A 19,263-nucleotide genomic window follows, 5' to 3' on the forward strand; every position below is an offset into this window, starting at 1 on the left:
GGGAGCACCCACTGCCTAAGGCAGCCTGGCCTCTGCAAGGCATAATGCATGCCCAAGAACCTTTTTGGAATGCACCAGAACAGACAGCTTTTCACAAACACCCCAACCCCCACCTTCCTTACTAGACTTCATTGATTATTATGAGATCTGGGTTCTGAAGGAGAAATTTCCTCCCACTCGGTCTAGGTCTTGGCCAGGCCTAACATCACGCTACTGGAGTGGCCTTAGGAAACAACAGACAACAGACTCAACCGTATGTACGGTTCTAACCCATATGTATCACATACATATAATATACATAAAGAAATGCACCGGAATATTAGTGATGGTTATCTTTAAGGAGGGGAATTTTTAAATTAATTATACTTTACTACATTTGTTAAAGTTTATAACAAGAATTTTTGTATTCTGTAATAAGAAAAGTTTTTAAAAATAAAACAGTTCAATCTGTTAAGCTAATTTCAGCCAAAAGAAAGTTCAGTATTAATAATTCCATAACCAAAGTCAGCACCGCCAGAAGCCACTTCCATCAGCCGTGCGGCTGCACCACGAGGCCCTGCCAGAGGGAGATCCAAGATCATTCACCTGCAGTCAGAGCAAGGTCCCACCTCTCTGTGCTCTGTGGTGTTTTAAACTCAGAAAAACCTATCGCTAAAACTTTCATACCTGTAATAACTCCAGAATTTTAGGCCAAACTCCAAAAAGCAGCTTCTGAGAAAACCTTGGCCCTGCTGGCCCCACTCACACAGGCTCCTTCAGTCAGTAAGAGGGAGTCCCCAGTTAAGGTACTGCCTGTGACACTGATATCTGACTGACTGTTGCACGGCTCCTGTCAAAACTGTGGCTGAGACAACATTCAGCCTAAGCAATGCCCCTAGTCGTCTTCCTGGACTACTCAACTTCCTAAAGGTTAACACTAGGTGAAGTCTGTTCCCAGGAAAGCTCCACACCTGGCCTATCTCACAATGCCTCCTCCCTGCAGAGGAGGGGCTGTAAAAGCTTTTAGTTCTTTGTAAGGATGGATATAAAAAGTGGTCATTCTAAAATGCTTCTGCCTTTTCGGTAATTTTTTAGCCATTATGATAGTAGACAGTCACAGCAAGACTGTCACAGGAGTAACTTCTTCCAGGCCTTAGCTCAGACCAATTTTATCTCGCCAGACAAACCAGTGAGTTTCTTTTTCAGAAGACGGGAGCTATTGCAGCATTGCCTTGGCTTCGAGGAAGCTCTGAGCTCAATTAAGCAGTTTTCCTTTGCCCCAAGCTGTCTGAAATCATTATGTCTGGGGTCAACATGTATCTTCCAGGTTTTTTGCAGACTTTACTTAACTGTTATCCTTTATCTTGCAGAGCCTCAAGTTCCTTTGGAAAAAAGTGGAAGAATTAAACACATAAAGACCTATACCTTCGCCCTATCCCAGCTCTAGCTGACCTAATGTAAAAAGAACCCTACACCAAAAAACCCATCACAAATACTAAAAGATTTATTGTAGGTATTTTTGTTACACAATTATGTTACACATTATGATACAAATACATGTGAAACATTAACACATATGGGGAATGTTAAGCCATTTAATATTTCTTTTGCAAAAAGGTAATTTCTTTAGGCTTTCATACCTGTAAGTAAATGAACCTGTTCTCATTTGGATCAAACCTTCCTGTAGAGCTCAGTCACAGTCCACTCACTGCTGCATGAATCTATACACTTGCCCATGACCTTTGCTTGGAGTAGTTTATGTACAGACTAGCTGAGCTTTTACTACTAAACTATTTAAGCCAGGGCATGCCTTATGCCTTACTGAATAGACTTCCTCCTGCATTTGCAATTCTCGGATGCAGAATAAAAGAGTAGATTTCTCAGGGTGTCACTTCTGCCTTTTCCTGACTCAAACATCTATTGGACTCATGAGAACACAAATTATGTTGCTTAGGTAAGTTTCTCTGACTCTGACTCACAGGTTTCAAATTGTCTTTGAGCAGCTTCCTAACTGAGAATAAATTCATTCCTTCACTTCCACACAGTGTTAGAAGCCTGGAAAACAGTACTTGTAATAGGACTGGACATCATGCAGGGCGCTGCTAACTTTCCTTCTTCTCTTCACTTCTCTTGCCCATCTGCTTATAGTCTCACTGCTTCTGAGCACTGATATAACTAACTCTATCTTGGCTTTGGCAGCCATTTCTCTACCTTTAAGGCACTCACAAGTGTTTCTTTGAAACATTTTTCTTCTTGGGAAAAACTTGACAGAGAAAAGCAGGACACGAAGTCCACTGACAGGCTGAACCACCCTAGTGGGGCCTGTCCCACGGGCTGCTCCCCACTGGCCACTCAACATGGATCCAGCAGCAGAAGCTCCTGCACCACACGGACTGTGTGGACCCAACTCCCTGCCCGACACACATAATGCTGGTACGAGTCTGCCAAGTGCCCGGGATTTGTGGGTGTTATCTATTATAAGCATATTAAGAACTTCTTGGTTATAGTCAAATCTTTCCTGACCTATGCTGGGATCTGCCTATTACTGGACGATGCTCTGAGACTGGCTGTAACAATGCTTCTATGCGCAAAAAAAAAAAAAAAAAAAAAAAAATCCTGCTCAGTTTGCAACCTCCCCCACACAGCATCACTGGGTTCTGCAGCCGATACACCTGGGCTGAGCGCAGATCCTCCACACCACGGCCGCCTGCTGAGCGCTGAAGCCCAGTCCTTCGCCAGGTTACCAGGGCAACTGTCAGGGATGTCTGTAACCCCAGCCCACCGAATGGGTGAAATCTCTAGCCTGTCAGACTCATGTTCTGTCTCCTGGAGGGAGACTCGGGCCCCAGATACACCCCTGAGCACACCCAGAGGATACACACAGCCTGGCCCAGCTCTGGGACCCTCTCATGGAGCTTTACAGTGAACAAATGCAAGGTGACAGAGCATGCATCCACTCACAGCTTCACTTTAGAATCAGGAAATTTCTCTCCTAAAGGGATCTGATCTGGGACTGAACACTCTGGTGTTACACTGAATTAGGTGGAGGCAATGGTTTGGTAGCCATGATGTTCTGAGGCACAAAGAAAATAACCTCCTTCCCCAAAGAGAAGAGCCATCGCAGTTCAGAGCTTCGTATACACCTCCAGATCCTGCTTTCCTGGGGCAGCTTCCTTCCACTCACTGATCTTCATTCAACATCCCCATGTGTTTGTTGGTGAGGAAGTCCAGAAAAGGAATGTTGCAAATGGCCTGGTGAATATTACTCACTGTAATTTCTTTGGGAATCCTGGTCCAAAAAACAAAGGCTGGTAAGTGCAATCCTCTCATGTACTTAATAATTTAATCAATTAATTTATCTAAAGGACCATCTCCTGCAAAGGCCCTAATGGAAGGGGATAATGATGAGTGACAAGGCATAGTTTAGGGCTACCTGGGGGTGGGGAGAGTGGCCAGGGGCATTCTTTTTCTCTCTTCTTTCCTATTAATTCCTTTTAACTTTGGTGAAGATTTGGTCCACCCTCTTCATTTGGCCCTTTTTAGGGATCAGATCCTACTTCCCAGTCACAGGTTTGAGATGGATTTCAAGAAGCTGGTTGAATTCAAGATTAAGAAAAAAAAACTGAAGACTGAGAAAAGAGGAAGTAAAGTATAGAGTACAACAACGATATTTTTGTAATTCAGTCTTAGCAGAATGAAAGCTGAGTCAAAGCACCACAGTACTCTGGAACGATACTTCCTGTCTCTTGGAAAGATGGGAGATGGAGTTAGACCACGGACTGAAGCGATAACGGTACCTGTTGTGGGATGCTGTCTGGTATCCAACTGCCAAAGCCTGTCTGAGGATGTCATTCACCAGCTGCTCCGTAGCCTACAACAGAAGATGCTGTTACTCTCAAAAACAAGCATCTGCTTTCAGGCAAGAAGGGATGCATCTGACCCCATCTCATACCCTAGACTTTGAAAACTGAACCTAAGGATCAAAAGTCCTTAAGGAATGATAGGAGCCATGATTCTGAGAAATTATGAATGTGACTAATTTTCATTAATCAGATGTTTTCAAGCAAAATAACTGAGGGTTATTTGCGAGGTACCCTGCTATGGGAGGCGACCCACCAGGAAAGGAACTGCTGAGCTTAAAAGATGCTGGGTAAAGAAACTGGTTTTTGTTATCACCTTGCTCAGAGATGGGACAGTGTGGCTGTTTCTCTGCTGCTATTGTGACATGTGGAGAAAATCCAAGGCTTTGCCTCTGTCACCTACTCTGTCACCTCCTCAAATAAGAGCACTGACTCTCACCTCAGACTACTTAAAAAGCACTTGAAATGGCACTAATAAATATTATTAGAGTAACATCAGCAAAGAATCTCTTATTGGAGGTGCTTCAACATTCAGAGGAACCATAATTTAGTTCATTTAAAATAAAAAAAAATAAAAAAAAAACTTTAAGCCTGAAACCTTAAAATTTGTCATCTCTATTCTGTTTCTGTATTTATCCCTCCTTACTCAAAACAGCCTGGCATTCAGACAGCCCTGCCTGGCTGGCCCCTCTGCTGCCAGCTGACACCCACCTTTAAAATCATGTCCTCTACCACTGATGCATACACGTTCCTATGAAGCGCCACGGGCTGCAGTGTGATTCCAATCTGAAAAAGCCGAAGAAAGCCATTTGTTCCTATTTCCACATTAATACAGCCTCTCTCCAAACAAGCACACTTCTCTGACACCCAAAGAGATGTCTGGTTGGAAGAATAAAACGTTCTGGACAAAATTCATGGGGAGTTCATGAAGAATATGTTACTCAATTTCTCCATTTTTGAGTGAATGCTGTTAGAATCTTGCATTTACCCCCAAATCCCCTTCACGGGAGAACACAGTCAGGATTTGCCATGAATTCTGACAGTGGGATCAATATACTGGAAAGCCTAGAACCAGACTCTAAGGCTTTATTTACAAAAGGTGATGAAGATATACTTGGAAATTGCATCTTGCCCCATTTTTCATATCCTCCTAAAAGTGAAAACAAACAATGCCTTTCACTTTGGATTTGAAGCAGCTGTGCAGGTGGCAGATGCTGAAGAGCTGCTAAGTTCCATCAGAGGTGGGTAACTAACTCTCTCCTGTACCATAAGGTGCATCCACACCACAGGCAGAACACTTGGGGGCAATAACAATGCCAGAGAAAGCTTAACTTTTGAAGTAGGGCTTGAAATATTATGACATGCCTCAGGACAGAAAGGTGTTTCTATTGTGGCAAATGAGCAAAAGGGAGAAGAAAAGTAAAAAACTGTCTATATCTAGCTCTTTGCTACAGTTCCATGTTCAACAAGCGGCCTTTTCACATGTAATTAATTTCTTACCCAAGGGCCCTGGTGTGGGAAGGTGGGTGCCCAGAAAGCATACCCCAAGTTTATCAGGCAGAAGTAAATCACACATTTGCTTCACCAGAAAAGTCTGCTGTTAGTTTACAAGGCCAAATGTCTGAGCATTTCACACCTGGTTTGTGATCTAGCAACACCACAGGCCACAGCCCCTACCTTCTGTGTGATGTCGCCAATAAATTCAGACCCTGGTGTTGGTGGCAGGTACAATTTCATTTCTTCCTGTTTCTCTTCCTGTTCTTTTTTGATGTTTATCTGTAATGGCTCTGAGAGGTTGAGTACATCCACCTCTTCTTCATTCTCTGGCTCTCTCTTCTGAAACTGCTGCAGGTCTTCCAGTTTCTGGCAGAGGTTGTCAGCAGAGGAGAATGATGATGGGCACTCTAAATGAGAGGTAATCAGTATTATGAGAGCTGTGGTGACAAAAGACAAGGGCTTACCATCTCTACAAGTCCCACAGTTTGAGACCCAGAGAAGAAGGGGGTAAGTATCAAGAGAGCTGACCTTCCCTCCAGTTCTAAGATTCTACGGATCTCTGAGTATGAGAACTACTAATTCACTGAGTAGACAAACACAGAGACAGGCATCTTATGTTAAGATGTATGTGATGAGACTGCAACCTGAGACAAAACAGACAGTACACAATTCTGACTTGTGCCACCAAAAAGAAGACCATCTCCCCGCTCTCAAATGTTAATGACTAAATTAATTTTCATATTTTAAATGTAGAAAATTTAGAAATGCACAGTAAAGAAATAAAAATCACCCGTATTGTCACTGTTCAGAGATCAATATTGCTAACATTTTAGTGTACACATTGCATCCAGTCTTTATTAAGTTGACTTATACAAAGTCTAACAAAGAATATCAGAACTTTAAAGCCAGAAGGGCCTTCCGTGCACCCCTTTCATTTTATGGATGAATAAATGAGGTCCAGACCAGGTACAAGATGGGCTTATGGGCACCCAGCAGGATGATGGCAGGACATCCAGTTCCTGGCTTCTTCTGTTTTACTGACTGGGCGCTCACTGATTAATCAGGCATATTAACAAAAAGCCCAGTGTATGTAAAGTATCATGCTCTACATATACTACCAGTGAAGCACGGAAGTGATTAACATGGTGGCTGCTCTCCAAAGATATATAAATCTGACAAACTCTCAAGGTTCTGATATTAAGTGCTGCTGGGGAGAAGAGAAAGGAGAGGTCATCCCACATTAGGGTCCCAGAAAAGCTTCATGGAGAAAATGGGACTTGTGCTAAGTCTTAAAGGAACCTCTACACCCTCCCTGTGCTCCAGCTTCCTTCAGTCGGGGAGGTGGAGCTTCTGTTTTTCTACAGAAATGGGGTTGGGAGGAGAAAACAACCCTTCTTATTCTTTAAAGTAAAACTCAAAATATTTTCCCATACAAGCCCTGCTCCGATACAGCAGTCGCTTATGTCTTTATCATAAAACAATTCATTTTGTCTGCTATGCTACTAAGTATTAACGTCTATGCCTCCAATACTGAGTCGTGCACTTCCTAGCTAGGTCTGAAAATAAAGTAACAGATAAGACAGTGTCCCCGTCTTTAAGGAGACTGGACAGACTCGTCTTTGAGGGGTTATAAGGTCACGAAGGAAGAAGTCACTGCTACCTGGAGGAAAGGAGGTGGATTAGCAAAATCTTCCAAGAAGAGGAAGGGGACTCCTGAGCAGACAGTGTGTGCCCACTGTATAGTCTGGGCCAGCACATTCCTGGCTGGGGCATGACACTCGGGACTCTTGGGCACGGATACTTCTGTAGGGGTTGTACTGGCAGGGAAAGGAGACGGGACACACATGGTCAGAGGTGAGCAAAGGTTCCTGTCCTCCACAGTAACTTTTCGAGTCCTAGTAAATGCTAGGACTGAAGGGGTCCCAGAACCATGGAGGCTGAAGAGATGAGAGTGTTCCACGCAAACACCCCTCTGGCTGCTGCTGCTGCTCAGCGAGTCCCATTGAAGGCTTACCCGGCTCGCTGTCGATCTGGGTCAGCACATCCTCGATAGAGTCCCCATCGTTCCTCAGGCTCTCCGGGTCAGGTGGGGTGTAGCCATGGCAACGACACCAGTGAGCAATGTGCTTGGTTTTAAGGGGAGTCAGGTGGTGAAATCTTTGATTCTTCTCCAGTATTTCCTGTAAGACTTTTCGCATTGTCATTGCTCTTTGCCACTAAAAAAAAATTTTTTTGAACCATAATCAAATTCAACTCAGCAGTGTGTTCAAATCACCCTACTGTAAATCACTATGCTAACTTAACTTGTTAGAATCATTTTTTTCTAAGGAAAACAAATTTGATTGTGCTAGTCCTCAGTTTAAAAAAAAATAAGTGTAAGAATTTCTACCTAATGCTTATAAAATAAAATGGATCTCAAAAGTTTGGCCTATAAGGTTTTCCACTGGGTCTCAACCTATGACCTCCTCTTTCCCTTCCCTCCCCAGCCTCCCTGAACCCATCACACTGACTTCCCCGTAGCTTCCTAAGCATGCCTTTGTACGCGTTCTTTCCTCTTACAACCCCACCGTCTGGCATAGTAGCTGCCACGCTGTAAGCACTCAATGAACACTTGATTTAATTTTAATATACTGAAATCCGTAAAAAACTTTAGAAAATTTTACCAATAGAAGAAAAGAAAGGAGACCTTCAAAGGCTAGCTATAAGTCTTTGAAGAATGAGATTTTTAACAGAGGAAAAAATTCTACCATCAAATATTGAACAAAATATGCTGCAAATTTTATCACTGTTCCATTCGACAAGGTTTACAGAGGCAGCCAGAATGCACATGTGTTTTGGTTCTTTTCTCCCCGCAGGCTTTCAGTGGTGGCCTGAATATCAAATAGGCAGACATGGGATTACCTCGGCAGCTCTCCTCTTTCCAATGTTCCAGCCATAATACTGCTCCACAGACTTTGCAGAAAAACAGCTGGCATCTTCACCTAGAATGCACATATCCAGCAAATTCTGAATAAAATTGTTATGTTTTTTTTCCCTACATGGCAAACCAAACTTTATTTTTTAAAAAAGAAACTCTGCTGCAATTTTAGTTACAATAACTTCCTCAATATTTCCATTACTTAGAGATAATAGAGAAAATAAAAAGGGCAAGTGGATTCTTGGTCATTCAGATCAGTGCAAGAATCTATTGAATGCCCCTGAGATGCACGTAACTGCCTCCAGTGATACACACCTTGTCATGTTTTGCTGCCAAAGCTATTAGTGACCCTTCACTGTTTCTTATCAGTCTCCCACTTGCTACAACAAAAGTGAACTTGCTGGAGCCCTGACATTTGCAACAATATCATTACCAGTTGCTGAAGACAAGGTACAGGGCCTCAAATTTTCAGAAAAGCCACATTTGCAAGATGAGTATAGAAAAAGGGGGGATTATTCACCATGAGGCCTGCTCAACTAGCTTTTCATATTTATTACTTTAAAAATTGTTATGATTTAAATCAAATCTTATTTGCTCGAGGCATGTCCAAAAGTTTCTTTAGACCTCTTTACTGGAATATGTTCCTTACTGGGCAAGTTCAGATGCAACGTAACACAGAAAGGCTCCTTAAAAGAGAAGACATCTCATTTGTGTGTACTCAAAACATCTCTCCTTGGGAAATCAGCTTCTTTGGTAGAGAAAGGTAATCTACTGCCATGAAGCTATTAAAATAAGTGGAAATGGCATTCTACTAGGAACCGGGAGATCTGAGATCTAGCCTTGGCCCTGCCATTAATTCAGTGAGTGGCCTTGGGCAACCTACATAACCTCCCTGGGCTTCAATTTTCTTATCTATAAAATAGACCGGTGGGAAAGATGGTTTCTGAACTGCCTTCTAGCTTTAATATTTTGTATTTGTATCTAAATCCTAAAAAGCGGGGAAGGAGAGGAGAAAGACTTTTGAATTTTGTTCTGCTGGGCTAGGAAAATGTCACTGAAAGTTTACTCTGAACTACCTCAAAAATGACTGCTCAAATTTCAACCAAGAAAAAAAATAATAATTTCTTTGCTATTACATTTGGAAAAAAAAAAAAAGCAACATAGTCTGTACTTGGCTTATCATTTTCATATTCCCAGGAATGCAATATGATAATCTTCATCTTGTCTCTCTACATGTTCCCGGGCGAGACACACCCCTAAGCACCCAAAGGCTGTCTGCCCCTCGGTAAGGGTTGTTGATTCTGTCAGGACAACCGGGGCTGAGAAGCAAATTATTCAGTCTAGCTAACAATGGGCAGTGCTGGAGAAGACTTCACTGCTGGAGGTCGTGATCATCACACATTTCTGCAAAGTGAGGAAAGTGAGTGGTAGAGGAGAGACAAATGGCTTTGGAGTCAAACAGAACTGCCTCATCGCCCACCGCTAATGATCTCGAGCAAATTACTTAACTTTGCTCATCCTCGATTTTCTCATCTGTAAAACAGAGATGACATCACCTATCCCACAAGAGGCTGTGATTAAATAAGAGAGTAAAAGTAATGAGCCTGCACAATCTGGCACATTATAGGCAAATTTTAATTTCTTTCCTTATTAATAAACATTAAGAGCTAATACAGTTTTAATTATACACAGAACAGATTTATGATTTACATACAACAATAAATGCAAAAAATTCCTTCTACAGATCAAACAGAGTAAAGACAGTGAAAGACTAACTGGTTGACCAAGAAATTTTGAATTCTAAAACCCTGCACATGAGCTGCAGCTGTAGTGAAAGCCTCCTAAGATAACGACCACATGTTTTAATTTATAATTCAAGTGCTTCAAGTTGACTCAATATCCTAAGTAGTTCACAGCTTTAAAAAAAAATGCATCCATATATTTAGAATAATCGTCTTACTTTTTGCAGTGATTAATGGGATCTTCTTTACAACTGCTGTTAAGAGTTGCTGGATAGTTTCTAAATGGTCTATCCTGAGGATAAAAGAAAAGAAAATTAAGGTTGTAGCAGCTTCTAGCCATTTACACACATGAATTTATGTACATATTCTCCCTTTCTGAAGTAATTAACACTAAACCAACTATGTTGGCAGATGTTTTCTTCCACAGATAGCCTTCTTTACAAACGAAGATCATTCTATGCTTAAAAAGAAAACATCAAGACTAAAATAAACAGATGAGACCTCAGGAATGGCAAATTATGAAAATATCACATTTTATTTTATCTATATTTATAAAGAGCCACACAGTCTTTTTTCAGTGTGACTGCCACTATGGCAGAAAATTCTATCATATAAATGCCTTAGAGCCATTATAGTTCATGTCCCCAGCAGTCTGAGATACATCAAAATATGTGGTCAGAGGTGGGTTCCCAATATGGAAATTGTAAAATCTCATGAAGTATTTCTAGAAGAAACAATGAGTGCATAAGGCCCATGAAAAGGGTTAAGATTAGGCAGGTGTGTGGCTACTTGGACAAAAAATGTGTTCACACCTAAGTAACTGTATCATGAGAAATTTCATACCCAAGGATTCCTCAAAGAAGGTACATGCTAGCAAACTCAACTGGAGATCTATAATTCCACCTGAGGCTTCTGAGGCGACAAATCAAGTGTCACTTCCAGCTCACATCAATGTGTAAAATAAGACGCTTGAGCTGGGTGTGCATCATATCAGGTGGTAATACTTGTTCACTGCACACAGGTTTCCATCCATTAAGGGGCTTATCTCTATGCACACATAACCTTATACATAGTCAACTGCAGCAGGCATGGTTTTTAAAACATATCATAAAAACATCCAAAGCACAACTAATCTCTTAGAGAAAGGGCTGAAATAATTACTTAATGATATAGTTTCCCAGCTCAGAACTTTCTTCTGTTTTCACTGCTGTCTGACCGTCCTGAGAGAGGCAGCTTGGCCCAGGAGTTTCTGGTTCGGTCTTCACTATGAGGGAAGCGCAACAAAGAGAGAGCTGTTAGGGTTCAATGATGCAAGGACACGTGTAGGCAGAAACAAAAGCCCTTCCGTTCAAACTCAGTGAGGAAACTGCCACACCAGCTGTTGCAGGGACACAGCCAGGGGACTGAGATGGCGCCTATCATCACAGGGTCGGCAGACAAAGGAAGAACTGTTAGCTTGGATCTCATGGGGAGCAACTCAGCTCATGACAAGGCAGGGCAATAAAATGGCTTCTTAGACAGTTCTGAAAGGGCCAACGACATCACTATGTAAGAATGAACACACACACACACACGCACTGAACAACGCCACATTAAAATACAACACTGGCCTGTTCCTAAGTTCTAATATCCTTCTGGATATCATCCCTCTAGCTCAGTTTATCAACTTTCGGCATTATTTCAGTGTTCTAAGATATAAGGCAGAAAGCAGAAATCAGATCCTCTGTGCTAGGAAATATCCAAGCTAATCACATTAGGCTTTCAATATTATTGAATCTATTGATGGAAGATAGATGCATGCACATGTCTTCCTTTAGTTCTATAGTCTTCTTTGATCAAAAAACTCTGACCACACACTACTGCTTCTGTATCAGCTTCCCTACCTTCAATCTGTTTTCTATACACTCGATCTTATACACCAGCACCAGAAAATTTTCCTAAAGGGACATTTTAGTATCATTTTTCTACTCAATATCTTTCAGTAGTTTCATATACTAGTACATTCTCCCCCTTTTTACTGATACATAACTAGCATACAGTACACAAAAATGAAATATATAGGTCGATAAATTTTACATATGTATACACCCATGTCCTTCACACTCAAATCAAGGTAAGACAGTATTTCCACTGCTCAACTAGGCTCCCCTAAGCTTGTGACAGTTCCTCCCGACACTTTTTGTCCACTCTGAATTTCATGTAACTGGAATCATGCTGTACATAATTGTCTGCATCAGCATCTTTTTAGTTATTAAAGATAACATGTGATGGGCACTCTTGTATGTCATTTGGTGGACATAAGCACACATTTCCTAGAAGTGTATTTGCTGGAACGGAGGGCAGATGTATGTAAAACTTTATTAGAAACTGTCAAACTGCTTTCGAACGTGATTATATCAATGTTTAGTCCCACCAACAATGTGTACAAGTTACAATTGTTTCACATCTCTGCCAACACTCGGTGTTTCCCATCCTTTTAATTTTGGTGATAGACTAGTATCTCACTATGATTTTAATTTGCATTTCCCTGATGACAAGATCAAACAACTTTTCGTATCACATTTTTTGATCTTTAAAAAAGTGTCAGTCTTTTTCATATTGAATTTTAGAAATTCTGTATATGCTCTGTATGTGACTCTTTTGTTAGATATATATCTATCGCAAATATTGAGTCTGTAGCTTGACTTTCACTCTTAATTGTGTCCCTCTGATGAAGTGGATTTCCAATGTTAATAAAGTCTAATTTACCAATCTTTTCTTTTATGGCTTTCTTGTGTGTTCTGTGCGCAAAGTCTTGAAGATATTCTCATATTCTCTTCTAGAAGCTTTATTGTTTTACCTTTCACATTTAGGTCTATGACCCAATTCGAATTAATTTTTGTTTATGGTTTAAGGTAGGAGCCAAGACCCACTGTTTTCCCAAATGGATATATCCAATTAACCCAGCACTACTTACTGAAAAGACCATTTGTCATAAATCAGGTGACACTATATACGTATGAGTCTATTTCTGGGGTCTCTTTTCTGTTCCATTAGCCTGTCTATTCTCGAACCAATATCATGCTATCTCAATTACTGCAGCTTAACGGTATATATCTCTGGTGGTCTAAGTCCCCTAGTTTTTTGTTCTTTAACACTGGTCGGCTATTCTAAGCCTTTGGCTTTCCTTATACATTTTAGACTTAGCTTGTCAATTTCCATGCACACACAAAAACAACACTGTTTTTGACTGGGACTGTACTGAATCTGCATGTCAATTTTTGTGGGAGAATTGATAACTTCAGCTCTTTCATTAAATTAATATAATGCATTATATTTATAACAAATTACTTATAATTTATTAATAACCTTCCATTTAGGTCTTTTTCATTTCTCTCAGAAATGTTTAGCAGGTTGTTAGCATTTAATTTCTATGTAGAAATTAAAATTATTTTTATTTGTATACTGACTTACATTGAGTGACCTTGCTAATTTCACTGTTAGTAATACAGATTCCTCCAATCCCTAGTGATTCCAAGACTTCAAGAAACGAAAGTAAGTCCTCAGAAAAAGTTCAGATACCCCAATGCTACAGGTGCGAGTATACCACCCGATTCTGACACTCGGACAATTACAGAATTATATGATCAGCATTTTCAGATTGAGACAGCTATTCTACTAGAAAAATGAAAACATATGCTCTCAAAGACTTGTACATAATAGCCCCAAACTGGAAACAACTCTAATGCCCACCAACAGAAAAAAGCAAAAACAAATTATGGTGTATTCCTACAATATGGAATACTGCTCAACAACATGGATGAATCTCAAAAACATTATGGTGAATGAGTGAAACCACACACAAAAGAATACATGTGCTTCCATTCATAAAGTTAAAAAACAGACACAAGTAATCTATCGTAATAGAAATCAGAACAGCAGTTGCCTATGGGGGTGGGAATTGACTGGAAGGGACACAAAGTGATAGAAATTTCTACATCTTAAAAGGGATGTTGCTTACATGTGTTTAACTCTTCAAATGGTATGCTTTGCATTTCACTATACGAAATTTTACCTCAATTAAAGTCAAAACAGAGATGTTCTGGCCCCAGTCCAAAATAAGTTGAATCAGCGTCTATACAAGGAAGGCCTATGACATATACCTACTACTGAGGAGAAATGCTGGTCCAGTATTTCTATCATGAGCTTTCTTTTGATCAGGAGTTGGCAAACACTTCCTGTAAAGGACTAATCAGTAAAATATTGTAGGCTTTGTGAGACATGATCTTAGTTGGAACTACTCAACTCTGAGGTCAGAGCCCATCCACAGACAATATATAAATGAATGGGCATGGCTGTATGCCTATAAAACGTTATTTAAAAAATAAACAGCAGACTAGTCGGCCAATCCCTGCTTCAGATGGTCATGCTATTAAGTTACAAATCCACCTCTTCTAGAGACTATTATGAGTGATCTTGGCATGCCTAAAAAGCAGACGTAGTTCAAATTCCAACTGCACTGTTTTCTAGCTTTCTAGACTTGAGAAGTATATACTTAGCATCTCCAAACTTCGGTTTCCTCATTTGCAAAATGGGCATAATAACTATCCTGAAGTACTGTGATAATTAGTGATATATGTAAAGCAGGTAGCACGGTGTCTGGTATATATCAGGCTATACATGGTAGCTGTCGTCATTACTACAAATGTTACTGATGTCAAAATCTGTTGCTCTGATCCACTGCACTATATCTCAATCTACTCAATAGTCGAAAATGTCACTGCCAGCTTGCCAAAGCCTGGCCCTACCTAACCCTCCTTTATCACAACTTTACCACAGATCCTTTACCATATATCCTAGATGAGTCTAATTGGTCTATTTACCCTAACGAGCCCTCTGGTCTTTGTCTCTACTGTCTCCTTAATCTGGCATGCCCCTTGATCTCTCCACAGCTAAAAATATTTCACTCTTTTAAAGTCCAGGTTACAATCCATGTCCCATACAAAGTCCTATCCGCCTCCATACCCTACTAACCCTGATCAGACATCCTAGACTAGGCTATTTCAGCATTCGCTTTCCAGATCATTTATCCTACAGTTGTTATCAACTGTCTACTGCAACTCTCTTCAATCTGATTATAAGTTCTTAGAGGACAGAAATGATGCTTTACATAGCTGTTTCCCTTACTGTCGAGTCCACCATTCAAACAGTATGTATTTTTGAGGTGGTTCACAGATGCTGAAACTTCAAGGGACTCAGATTACAGTAATGCCTTGCACAAAACTTGTGGGCAAATATATTATGAGAAACTACATACCTTTTGTAACAGTTGCTGGAGTAGAGCTGGGGACGACTGTAGTTGGGGCAGCTACAGGCAGAATGGTAGGTGATTTGCTGGCAGAAAATGACTGAACTACTAAAAGGCAAAAAAGGAGAGGAGGATATAAGAAATACACAAATTATTTTAATGAGGATGATACAACTCCCAGGTGATAGCCTCATTTTAAACTAATAGCACAAAAACAATCAGTACAATGGAAATGATAAGGCCCTCTTTTAATACAGTGATTTTGATAATGTTGTTTACTATTAGTATTATAGGGTAACTGAGCCATTACCTTCAACTGTGGAAATAAGGGCTTGTCATTAAACTAAGAAAATAAAAATCCAATTAACCTGAACTCTCATAAATGCTTAAAATGTTCCTCCTCTACTCAACTTTAGAAATGGGCAGCTATTAGAAGCCAATAGATCATTTGAATTTTACTTTCAGTCCTAGAGTTGGTGCTGTAGAGTTCAAGGTGCCATGGAATACTGTGACAAGTGAAGGGCAAGCCATACAAGGAAGAAGCAGTCATCAGCTGAGAAAATACGGACTTTCTCCCAAGAGAGACCTGGAGACAACCACAGTATGGTAGGCCCATGGTGAAGGACTTACCTTTATTCACAGGCATCAGGATAGTCTGCACACCTCCAGATGTATTTACACTGAGTGGTTTCAGCTGGCTGGGGATCGTCAGGACGGCCTGCTGGGGATTGGATTGACTGGAGTGAATCTTTAACAGCCCTAAAATAAGTTAGAAGATAAGGCCAAGCTGAAGATCAGATGCTTCCTTAAAGTTCCTACTCTCTTTAGTATTCTTATTTTAACATGAGAGGAAGTTCGTAGGACATTTAGCCTTTCAATAAACCAAGCTGGAAGCATGAGGCAATGGATGTGGCAGATTTCACAATTAAACAATGGTGTGACAATAATAATTTATTTTTATCCCACAGTCACAAATACAGAAATTTTTGGAAAAGCAGAACTATAGAAAAGATAAAAAGTCACCCAAAGTTCTACTGTAGAGACAAACAGTATTAAATATTTTGAGACAGTTCTTTTCCATGTTTTCTTTCTATGACAATTTATTTGTTTTGTATATAGCTGCGATATGTACAAAATCAATATAAATTTTTTAATTGATTTGGATAATTGTAATTTTCCTACTTAAAAACCTTCTCTGGCTCCTGACTGCCTAGAGAATGTTTCCAAAATTAGTTTCAAAGCACTCAGAGTCCATTTTAATTTGCATCTCTTTTGCATCCAATTTATCTGCATCTCTTTCTCACCATCCCTTTGTATCTGATACTCCTATCTATCTATTCACCATAACTTATAGTTTCCCATCTCTGTGCGGCCCCTATTTTTCAAACAGCAAATATTCTCGACTTATTTTATAAAGGATCATCTTCTCCCACTTTCCTTTAAAGGCCATTTCCATATTCCTATTTCTATTACAAAACTATTCCAGGCATTCAGAGGATCAGTAAAAAATGACAAAGGGCTTTTATTGTGAGAGAGCACGTAAGACACAACACAAACACGGTTATAACATAACTACTTACAGCATCAGTGGCTAAAGATACTTTAAGGCACTGGAAAGCAGTTGGTTTAAAGAATCATCTTAAGCACTTTCTAGAACAATCTTAAATAAACAAGAAAATCTTTCTTTGGAATACGTAAGTTCTAAATCAGTTAAGTTATACGTACTTACTGAGATGTGCCCCTGGAGAGTACAACAATGACTTGGTGTTTTCACATTTTTAAAATTCTTATTTTTAATAAAATATCACGTCCTTATCTGTTGAAAAGTAAAAAGTGCTAAAAAGCTTCTAAAAGTAGCCATCCTTTGCTCTAACTCCCCAACCTCATCTAATTCCCCAGTAGCATCTACTTTTAACCCTTTTGATTCATTCTTTAATATTTATCTCAGTATTTTTAAAAGAATGTGTATATTATAGGCCTTGATTCATTTTGATGTAACATTTTAACATTATATGCTGATTTACTGCTAGGGTAGATAAACATTTTAAAGCACCCTTCTTTCCTAATACTACAATATTGTTCTCTATTGATCCAAAGAATACCATAATGTTATGATTCCACTTTATCTTCTGAGCTGAAAAATTTCCTTTTTCATTTGCTTAATTCTCTTTCAACATCATACTAAGAATGCTATAAACTACCCACCTCCTTCAAGAATGCTATAAACTACCCCTTAATACAATTCTCCACATAGTCAAATCTCCTCAATAATTTACAGTTCCAGCTTTTATGATAGGCTTCCTGGAGCTCTCTGGTCTGCCCCAAGTCAGACTGTGCTTTCCAGGCCTGCAGGAAAGCTCTCTACCTGGGGACAGCTTCACTGCTGCCCTGGAAATCCCCTTTGCCTTCCTTCTGTGTTGATCCTGCTTTCTTCCTCTTTCTTGGTCTATACTTTTACTCTGGTAAAATGTATTTTAGCAATGTCTCCAGACAGGGTGCACAGGAAATACATTTGAAGCAGATAATATTTCACACTCAGTACTGGCTGATTACAGAATTTTAAACTGAAAGTAATTTTCCCCTAGAATTTTGAAAAGCAGTATTCTAGCTTCCAGCATTGCTACTGAGAAGCCCAATGATAATGGAATTTCTGAACTTTTCTATTTCTCTCTGACAGCTTTAAGATCTTCTCTTTGTCCCTGGTGTTCTGATTTCGTGAACAAATAGTGCCTCTGTGTGAACCATCTTTCATTCATTGAGCTGGACACTGTGCCTTTTTGAACCTGGAAGTCCGTGCCCTTCAATTCTGGGATAAATTGTTTCATTTCTTGGATCATTTCCTTCCCACTATTTTCTGTTTTCTTTCTGGAACTCCTTGTAGTCTGATGTTGCTGGGGCTCCCTGATACCTCATTGAATTTTCTTTCTTAGTGTCTACTTCTTGGTCCGTTCCCTGCTTCCACTTTGTGCCTCATAGTTTAGTCTAAAGGCTGCAGCCAGTGATCCTGTTAAAAGGTAAGGCAGATTATGTTACTCCTTAGCTTAAACCCCTCCAGTGGCTTCCCTAGGGGTAAAAGTCAAAGTTGTTAAAATGACTTACAAAGGCTGTATGTGATTTGGCCACCACTGCTCTGACTTTATCTCTTAGTACTCCTAGTAAGAGAGTTTACTCTGCTCTAGTCACAATGGCGACTGACTTGTTTGAAATAGTTTCTAATGCATATGAAAATTTTAATTAAAAAATTAATGGTCAGTAGGAAATAGTTTTGATTCTTTATGAAAATATTATACAGAAAATTTCACCGGCAGCATCTCATGCAACTAGAACTTAAAGCAGTGAGACTTCATTTATTGCATATTAAGAACCTAATCAGAAAAGGGGAGGGCATTCGTTTTTCATAACAATAATTCCTTCTATTTCTACTCTAGTCCTGACACAGTGTCTCCAAACATTCAGTTAATACAGTGAGCACTCCCAACGCTAGAACTTGATCAATTTGAACTGGGAAGAAGAAGTCATGTGAAAAATATACTGGCCTCAACCTTTTGGTCTAACTACCCCAAAGCAAACGAGACATAGGGGCTTGGTTGAGAGTCACGTATAGAATGTAGTGATAATAACAACAATAAGAACAACAATAACCACAACCTTTTATACAAGGGACTAAGGGGTGTGTGTGGGTGTGTGTGTGTGTGTGTGTGTGTGTATTTATGTATGTTTGTGTGGGGGCATTCAGTGATATTCAGTTTTTATCAGTGCCAGGTGGTACATTGTTGTCAATCTATGATAAGACATTAATCCGTTACATTAATACAGAAATTAGAAGTGTTCAAAAACTTCTGTAACAGTTTGACACTGCTGCAACATTTTTATTATATTTTACAGAAGTATCTGTCTGTACTGGACTGTAGAAAAACAAAACTGATGTCTCAAGTTTGAGAAGCAATACTGTGTACTATATCAACCCATGGCATCTATGTA

At 39.9% G+C, this 19,263-nt stretch overlaps 1 protein-coding gene and 1 long non-coding RNA gene across 7 annotated transcripts in view; one reads left to right on the top strand and one right to left on the bottom strand.

Moving 5' to 3' along the window:
* The window catches only part of LOC111734063, a 5,887-nt gene extending 4,424 nt beyond the window's left edge, over positions 1-1,463 (top strand). The window contains exon 3 of the long non-coding RNA XR_002778288.1: positions 1,350-1,463. This is a non-coding gene — a long non-coding RNA (uncharacterized LOC111734063). The remainder of the gene's footprint in view (positions 1-1,349) is intronic.
* A 2-nt stretch (positions 1,464-1,465) lies between these two features.
* YEATS2 (YEATS domain containing 2) overlaps positions 1,466-19,263 on the bottom strand; it is an 84,859-nt gene continuing 67,061 nt past the window's right edge. For 3 of the 6 annotated variants that reach the window (XM_011382609.2, XM_011382618.2, XM_023526222.1), the window contains 10 exons: positions 15,913-16,041; positions 15,292-15,390; positions 11,157-11,259; positions 10,214-10,287; positions 8,238-8,317; positions 7,351-7,552; positions 5,517-5,743; positions 4,551-4,625; positions 3,777-3,850; positions 2,576-3,268 (listed from right to left, as the gene is read on the bottom strand). In XM_011382609.2, the coding sequence (XP_011380911.1) occupies positions 3,160-3,268; positions 3,777-3,850; positions 4,551-4,625; positions 5,517-5,743; positions 7,351-7,552; positions 8,238-8,317; positions 10,214-10,287; positions 11,157-11,259; positions 15,292-15,390; positions 15,913-16,041 (1,172 nt within the window). In that variant the 3' untranslated portion in view covers positions 2,576-3,159. Of the gene's footprint in view, positions 3,269-3,776; positions 3,851-4,550; positions 4,626-5,516; positions 5,744-7,350; positions 7,553-8,237; positions 8,318-10,213; positions 10,288-11,156; positions 11,260-15,291; positions 15,391-15,912; positions 16,042-16,213; positions 18,287-19,263 lie in introns of those variants that run through there. The other 3 variants (XM_011382601.2, XM_023526228.1, XM_023526227.1) reach the window with 3 other exon arrangements.

The sequence above is a fragment of the Pteropus vampyrus genome, unplaced genomic scaffold (assembly GCF_000151845.1).
Source record: "Pteropus vampyrus isolate Shadow unplaced genomic scaffold, Pvam_2.0 Scaffold14, whole genome shotgun sequence".
NCBI lineage: Eukaryota > Metazoa > Chordata > Mammalia > Chiroptera > Pteropodidae > Pteropus > Pteropus vampyrus.